The 8901-nt window shown below is 37.3% G+C and overlaps 1 protein-coding gene across 2 annotated transcripts; it reads right to left on the bottom strand.

The window, feature by feature from the left end:
* Positions 1-113: 113 nt before the first annotated feature.
* Positions 114-8721, bottom strand: LOC128181550 (KAT8 regulatory NSL complex subunit 3-like). 2 transcript variants are annotated; one of them, XM_052849991.1, is made up of 14 exons: positions 8634-8721; positions 7490-7640; positions 7078-7245; positions 6140-6230; positions 5927-6010; positions 5724-5825; positions 5409-5546; positions 3868-4086; positions 3574-3645; positions 3413-3487; positions 2761-2982; positions 2414-2524; positions 2134-2284; positions 114-1870 (listed from the first exon to the last, which is right to left on the bottom strand). In XM_052849991.1, exons 2-14 carry the CDS (start codon positions 7618-7620, stop codon positions 354-356), a joined length of 3081 nt encoding a protein of 1026 aa, XP_052705951.1. In that variant the 5' UTR covers positions 7621-7640; positions 8634-8721; the 3' UTR covers positions 114-353. The 2 variants fall into 2 exon arrangements, with proteins under 2 accessions (XP_052705951.1, XP_052705952.1); XM_052849992.1 differs by having other exon boundaries at positions 7090-7245.
* Positions 8722-8901: the final 180 nt, after the last annotated feature.

Below are 8901 nucleotides of genomic sequence, written 5' to 3'. Positions count from 1 at the left end.
GAAAACAAGTCAATAATTGTTATTCATAATGCTTTGATCTGGGTTTTTTTTCATATCTTGCAAATATGATATGAATGTTATCTTAAGAGCTACATGAAACAACAAACCAGAGACACATTTCTAAATATGTTTATTGACAATTTTAACAAAAAATCCATTAAATTTTACCATAACAATTCTTTTTAAAAAATCAACCTAAACATTAAGATGACGAAGTAAATGTAAATGTACATGTATTCAAATATAACAACAGTAAGAAATAAACAAGATGAAAGGGCGAGTATTATATACAAACTATACAACACTGCACATAGCTAACTAAATTTTTTTTCGATCTCAATCCCATCACAGAATCACAAATCATATTGTCGTGGAGTTTTGATTTTCCTGGTCCTAGTGGCGGAATTTGGTGGCAGCACAGGTTTGGGGGTGGGGGTGTATGAAGTGACCGAGGGGGTGGTGGACTTGGGGGAGGGGCGGGTGGATGGGGAGGTGGGGGACACAGTCACTAAGGTGGTAGAACCCTTGTGTTCACTCTCGATGGTCTTAAAGTGGTAAGCGAGCATAGACTGAGGGGAGACGGATGACACCCCCACTGTGGTGCTGGTCCTCTGTATCACAGGACTGGATTCCAACAAGGAGGACACCTTCCCAAGGGTCTCTGTAGTGGTCGGGATGATGGTGGGAGACTTGGATGTTTTGTAGATGGTCGGTGTCACCACGGTATGCTGGCCTTGTCTCTCACTGGAAATGTGGATGGTTGTACTGGAGGGAGAAGATTTCTGCAGGGAGAGTCCAGAGGCTATTTTGTTTACAGTGCTGGCACTGGTGAAAGTCTTGGGAACAGTCACTGATGTGTGGGGCAGTGAACTGCTGAGTAGCTTGGCTTGGGTTATAGTTGACACCAAACTCTGAGGAATGGACCCAGTGGTTAGAGGAAAGTCGTGGTACTGAGATTTCTGCACAGCCTGTACTGTTTCATCAGTCTCTTCCATTGACCGATCCCCAGAAGTCTGGTCCAAGTCCTCAAGGGTTGAATCCGGAGAGACAGTCTGCTGGGACTGAGTGACCATCTCCTGGGCCTTGGCTGGGCTCTCTACAAGTTTCTGTGTTTGACTGGGGAGAACGTATGTAACGTGCTGGGTGCCTGAAGTACTTGATGCTGATGAAATGTCAAAACTGATTAAAGGTGAACCGAGGGCTTGTGAAATAGGAGACTTGGAAGCAGCTGTCAGTGAAGAGGCAGATGATTGTGGGTTTACAGATGTTGAAGACAGAGATTTTATGGATGCTGTGGATGTCACTCCAGCTTTACTTATTCCAGCCAGTAACTGCTGAATTTGACTGGAGACTGGTCCAGCTGTGGTGATGTGAACAGATGGTTTAATACCACCTCTTAAAACATTGGATAAGTTTATCAGGCTCGGCAGACTGATCTGTGGTGTCGACAGAACAGGAGCACTACTTGGAGCCGACTCCCTGCTCAATACATTGGTAGGAAGGGCATAGGCATGAGTACTGGCGATACTGCTAGCAATTCTTTGTGCTGCCTCTTTCTGAGCCATCAGATTGGCCAAACTTTCCAGGGTGACCTTGGAGGCTTTGCTTGGACTCTGCTGACCAGATTCTGGATTCAAGCCACCATCGGCTTTGGGCTCCATGTCCTTCACAGTCTGTGGAACAGAACTCTGTAGGAGGCCAGAGAGTTCAGGGGCACTGTTCAGGGCCTGGAGACCGGCTATTTTACTGGCTAAAGACAGGTTTAGAGTTGGCTGACTTTTCCCAGATCCGGCTGCTGCAGCTGCTGTTTTTAGCCTCTTTTTGGCCACCGACGCTGGACTCTTTACATACTTCCTTTTCTGCCTGGGAGCTGCAAAAGACAAGAATTCATATACAACTTATTGTAATTTTACTTTTTTATGATAATTCGGTACAAAACAAACATACCAAAGTAGTCAAGCCAAAATAAATGAAACTTTGAAGGGTGGAACTATGAAGAATATACAGATTATTCATGTTTTAGCCAAAGTAAAATGAAAATGTTTTATAATAAATAGTATCTGTTAAAACTATGAATTAATAGAATTCAGACAGATAATTCAAATATATGTACAAAGTCCTACTGACACGTACGATTAGCGAGTTGATTGGGCCCTGCCAGGAGGTGACTAGCCAGCTCACTGGTCTGTTGCCCGACAGACAGCTGGTTAAATCCAGCCTCTCTCGCAGCCTTCAGAGCCTTGGCCACACTCAACTGCTTAGGTGTTGAAGGTAGGGACTTTTCCTATAAGGATGAATGTTTTGAAAATCATGGTCTTTTTTATTGTTGTTGGTATTTTGATCTTTTGTTACAACTTGTACGAACAAGACAAACAAGTACTACACATATTACATAATATAGAGATCTACAAACCTTCCTTTGTTTTTTCTTCTTAAGCTCTACTTCCTCTGAAATCTCTGCATTATCCGAGTTTAGAAGGTCCGACTGAGAAAGAACTCCTCCAAGAAAATCGGCCACATGGTCCTGTTTATATGGAGAAAAATAAATAATTTTTAAAAACAGAGCTTTTCAAGTAAATTTCATAATCAGCTAGTCTATAACAGCTCAATATATTTTAAAAATGCATAATCAACACTTTAAAAATCATGCAAGTACATGGACATGAATATATCGCAAGTCTCTCTTTTAGATTTATTAATGTAATTTGTTCACACTTGAAAATTGTTCTGATCAGTAGACTGCATAGCACACTAGCATACCAGTATTTGCTTGTCGGCCATGACTTGAGTGATGCCCTCCTGTTTTTTCTTGCCCCGACACACCCTCAGGTTACTGTCAGCGCCCCCTACCACCAATAACTCATTCTCCGCCTTCATCCTCTCCCTCAGGTCCTCCATGTTGTCAATGGTGGCCGTGTATGAGTGCTGGCCAATCACAAACATGGTCGGGGTTTTACTGTCCAAAAGGGTGTCCTCGAGGTCCTATAAATCAATAATGAGGATAGTGTTACATACAGCCATGTACCTCTATGTGCAGTTATTTGGAGTATAGTGAGAGTAACAATTTAGCATAAACCACAAATAAAATCGCAGTTATTTGGAGTACAGTGAAAGTAACAATCTAAATGTATACCACAAATAAAATCAAAATTATTTTGGGAGCAGCTCAGGGTCACATTCAATACATTGTAGATCAAAATACAAGAGTATTAGGTTCAATTATTCATGGTTTGAATTTGGTTTAAAGAATGAATTTTAAGAGGGGTAATGAGTAACTAATGACCTAGTCCATCCAATAAAATAGACTTAAATAATTATAGTTTCTTAAAATTCAACTTCTGAATAAACATGATTTAATCTTAGGTCATAATTACTCATAGACTCTACTAGGAATTAAAGAACTTGCCCTTACCCCTCGTTGTCCGTTGATGCCGGTGATTGGTAATCCCAGACACACCACTGCAGACACAGCCTCTACTAGGGACACCTACAGAACGACCAAAATCAGAATCTAGCTAAATAAAGAATTACAATGGATTGCAGGGAATCTGAATGTACTCGGATCTAACTTACATGGCAGGCCACCAGTGCACCAATGTTCCATCCAAGCAAGACAATAGGCTTGTGATGAAAATGGCCTTTCAACTAAAATTTGAAAAATTACAATAAGTCGTCTATTTGGTTTGACGTATGTCAACACAGTCAATTATTAATCATTCATGGACTGGGCATTATCATTGGTAAATATAACCTCTTTAAAAAAATCAAAATTTCAACATCAAACAATTGTAGAATTTTGCAAAATTAAAAACTAGCATATACAAATACACATATACATCTTCATCTCCAATATAACTAGTGCCTTACCTCAAGGACTTTAGTTCTGACCGCCCCTATCATGTGCTCCAGACACTGGGCTATCCCCACCCCGCTTCCCCCGTTGACTGTGTGCATGGTGACGGGGATCACCTTCCCCAGGTTGGAGAGCTGACTATTCCAAAATCGGGTGCGCTTGGAGTAACTGTGTCCTGTGTAGGTGGGACCGTTGGGTGCAATCAGAATCAGGGGGTTCCCTGGTAACTTGTTCTGCAAAATAAATATCTTAACTTAGAATAATAAATGTTGACAATCAATTACATGTAAATTTAGCAAAAATCAAAACATGGTGGTCATGTTTGGATTTTTGTGTGATATATCAAACTTTATACATTGCAATAAATAAATGCAAACTTAAAAAACAACGGATCTAATTTATTTTTGCAAATTTTACAATAAATGAAAACAAATTAGATACATGTATTGAAATACAGGTACAACTATGCCAAATATGAACTAGAAGTACTGTGAGCAAGCTCACAATTGATACCCCCAGCTAAGAAAAAAATCATAAAGCGTGTATTTTTGCTATTATAGAAAATATTGGATGAATCTATTTTACTGACCATTTTCTATAAATAACAACTGCTCTATTTTTTAAAACTGTTAATGCTAATAGGAGTAAACAAACCAATTCCTATCCTTTAATTCCATTTTATTTTAAGTTAACTGTTAATGCATGAGGACATTTGCAACCATGACTCAAATCAAACTCGAATCAAACGAATCCACATGTCAAGCAGCCATTTAATATTTAAACATTTTGAATTATTGGTATACTGAGCCCGATTTTTTCCGAAATTTTTTTTCCACACATTTTTTTTTCCAAATAAAAATTTTATCGGGGCAGGCCATTTTCAGAGAAATGGGGATGAAATCTAAAAATAATTTTATGTGGCCTGAGAAGAGCAAGCTTTGTGTCAAATTTTAGCTTCTAATATTTCCATTAATACAAGAAATGACACAGACAGAATTTAGCATTTTCGAAACAATGACCTTGAACTTCCTCAATTGACCTTGGGTAAAGGTAATGACACACCCTTACGTCATAAGCAATATTTGTGTGAAGTAAGAGCTTCCAATATATCTCCATAAGAAAGATATGGACCGGACACAAATTTTGCATTTTTTCTGCCAGTGACCTTGCCCTTGCACGAATGACCTTGGGTCAAGGTCATTACACACCCTTACGTCATAAGCAATCTTTGTGTGAAGTAAGAATCTTCAATGTTTCTCCATAAGAAAGATATGGACCGGACACAAATTTTGCTTTTTTTCTGCCAGTGACCTTGACCTTGCCCGAATGACCTTGGGTCAAGGTCATGACACACCCTTAGGTCATAAGCAATCTTTGTGTGAAGTAAGAACTTCCAATGTTTCACGGACACGATTGCACAGACAGACGGACGGACGGACAAGGTGATTCCTATATACCCCCCCCAAACTTTGTTTGCGGGGGGTATAATGAAGTAAGTGTTTAATTAGAGAGAAAACAACACATGAACTAATGTACTAGGTAATGCTTGACATACTGGTTTCTGTTGGGAGTATACACTGAGCACTGGGTCCCAGGGTCTCTTCAGCAGCAGATTGAGGGCCTCCAGAGATGCTGTGGCAGACTTCCCTCCTACGCTGGTGTTGGCGATCATTTTGTCCACCAGAGAGGGGACCTGATCAAAGACATCCACCTCATTTTAACATTCAGCGAAACTTTGTAGCACGACATTGAGTGAGTGAATGTAAAATTGAACCATTTTGTTGCCTCTTGAGGGCCCTTAATTGGTGAAATAAATAAATTGAAAATTAAATTGAATTTAAATAGTTTCCTATCAAAAAATATCAATGACCTTTGCCCTCAGGGTCTGAAGGACATCCAGGTAGGCTCCAAGGACAGGTAGACTCAGGTTGTCCACTAAGACACCGTGTACCCACTGAGTCAGTCTGGTGTCCTGTAAGTGTAAACGGACCCGATATAATAACACTGAAAAGGTCTCAATAAATCATGAAAACTTATTTCACTATGGCAATGTAAAAAAAAAGAAGTCTTTACCCAAGCCACACTAGCAAAAGCTTGCCTGACCCTGCGAGCAGTCTTGTCTATATGGATTCTTCTCATCACTGGTTCATTAGAGGTCTGAATAAGATTGAAAACAAAACCCTCAAGGATCCCTATTGCATCATAGATAAATCAACATAAAGAAACAAAATTAAGTTTTATGATAAATTCTATTCCACACATTGGAAATTAAGAAAATCTGCTTACATTGTGGTAGGTCAATCTGGCCAGTCTGTCAGTTTGCAGTGCTTTGATAATCTTGTTGAACAGCCTATTCTGCTGCAAGGTCCAACCAGTTCTACAAACATCAAGCAAAGGTACTAATAACACCATTCAAACAATTTAAGTTGACTAATTGTAAAAATATTCATAGTTATATGTAGCCTACATGAATAAATGCATAACATTTCATCAGCATAATATTTAATTATTTTTATGTTAACATTACTCAGAAGAATAAAATGTTTTGAAATTATCTTTCATTTTCAGTCAAAATGCATTGACAAAAACAAATGAAACTGAATCAACTGTTTACAATTACTATATCAATGATAAAAGTTTCACAACTATTTAGTCAGAGTCTGCAATATTTCGTTTGTTGGTTGTACGTGATAATTTTTTACACTTGATCTAGAAGAAAACGGCTGCATTTTTCAACATACGGTTCGGTAAACATCTAACAGACTCTGACTAATTGGTAAATATAAAATAAAAATCCAACAAAGCCCAGGGCAAAACAAGGGTGGTTAAATGAAAAGCATGCAAATGTAACTGAACTAAACAAAGATTTGATACCTATTAAAGTCTTTCATAAGAGAAATGCTACTGCTTCCTTTGTCAAATTGAAATCTACATTGGGATATTAATGACTTAGATAAGTCACAATTATGTCAGAGACAAGAAGTCACTCAATTTAATTTCTCTCAGTTATCTTTATATTGATGGATATCAAATCTTTTAGGGTCTCGTATGTTGTACTTTTGAACTACATTCTACGGTTGTATATAAATAAAACAGTTCACAGTCATATCATTTCGAGAAGTCGATGAACTGATTGATTTATACTGAAGACTACGGTTATCCGTCACCAGAACAATGAGATGAGAATAATGAGGGGGTGGGGACCCGCCTGTAAGATGACCGACGTTTGTTTGAACCTCGATATTTGCTCCTCCCAGTCGTCTGGACACTCCTCCATCCGAGCAAAGTTCACATGGCGATCACACTCGTGCATCAGGCTCCTTGCCTTGGCCATGTCATAAGAAGGGTGTGGCTTAGCAGGTGCATCCACTACGTCTATTATTTCATGATCGCTGGAAAATGAAAATGAACATTTATATTTACTACATAAGATTTCAAGACTTAGATTTTGCCAGTCAAATTTCTGTGAAGATTTGGGTTTGTCAAGAAAATGATACATACCTTTTAATCATATCATAATTAAGCATTCATCCTCATATTTATATTTATGTCATCACTGTTTTTTTTACAGGAGGAATATCCTGGCTTTATAAATAAAAGATTTTACAAATATTGTACTTTTACAGTTTTACATACTTTGAGTTTTCAGCTGTTTGGTTACGAGGAACTCTTTGCATGTACATGAGCTTCACTGGTCTGGCATGACTGGCATCTGGATGGGCACTCCATGGCTTCGAGTAGCCATGATCCATTCCAACAATATCCATGACAGTAACAGAATGTGGGACTAAAAATAATTTCATAAAAATTTATATAGACATCTTCATATTAAAAGACTTTCTTATTCTACAGGCCAACTGACATATTCAAATGACATAAATGACAACAGAAATCATAAAAATTGTTATCCAATTTGATCAGTATGCAACTGTACATTAATCAAAATCATCCATTTCTTGAGGTCACAATAATAGATTGCATATAGAGGTTTAGATTTCTACTACATATGTGGTTGCTCAGCCAGCAAAATTGGTTACATATAGAAATAACTGGTGGCACACTTTGATACCAATGTTTTGCCAATGGTCGATTTTTTCACCGGTATCAACCAATGGAAGAATTGTAAGTAAACCCAATATAACGTAAAACTGTTAGTAGTTTCAATTCCACCATGTTAAAATCTATGATTTCTCAAAAGGTATTTATTGTGATGGCTTTAATTTAACACTACAATTATAGTAACCTCTCTTTGTTTTTTAATATAAATATAATACGTTTTAGAAAAGTAATGATATTATTTCTGACGGGTAAATTTCACATAAAATTATAAAACACAAACATTGTGAAATCCAAACCATTGTGATTACTTGCAAATCTACAGTTTCTAACCTAAAAAGCAACCTAAGTATCTTTAATGCAATCATGTTCTTTGTTTATCCATTAAATAGAAAATCATCAAAATATGATAAAAATCAGAACCTGATGCAGAATAAACTTGCAACTTCTTATCTATTGTAAAAACTGCATAAATTACACATCTTTATAATCTATGTCGTTATAAATCAAAAGGTTGTACCTAATATGACAGAGCAGTTTGAATAGCAAGGTGAGCATTTTAATTCGTGGGGAATTATTTTACGCCATTACATGCTCGTAAAAGTCTGTTTACATGTGGCAATGACTAATTTGTATTAACATATTTTGATAAACATAGTGATTTTAATTAGGTAGAGTAACTTTTCCCTTTCTATATCCTTATCATTGTACATACAAATATTACCTGTGTCAATGAATAAATAGCAAAACTATGAAAGCATTTTCTCAAGAAAATTATTAAAAATGGCGGAAATTTACCACCATTTGATAAAATGAAAAGGGTACCGACAAATTTAACGATCCCGGAATAGTGACATTTCTCAAAGATTGTTCATGCAATATCATGCACATACAACATTAGTTTATATTACTTAAATAAAAGATAAACCTTTTTCTTTAAAGTATATTGTTTTCTTAAACATCATCTTTACTTTACATCCTAATCGAATGAA

The sequence above is a fragment of the Crassostrea angulata genome, chromosome 4 (assembly GCF_025612915.1).
Source record: "Crassostrea angulata isolate pt1a10 chromosome 4, ASM2561291v2, whole genome shotgun sequence".
Taxonomy (NCBI): Eukaryota; Metazoa; Mollusca; class Bivalvia; order Ostreida; family Ostreidae; genus Magallana; species Magallana angulata.
Note: the sequence above shows the minus strand (reverse complement) of the source record. Positions and strands in the feature narration are given on the sequence as shown.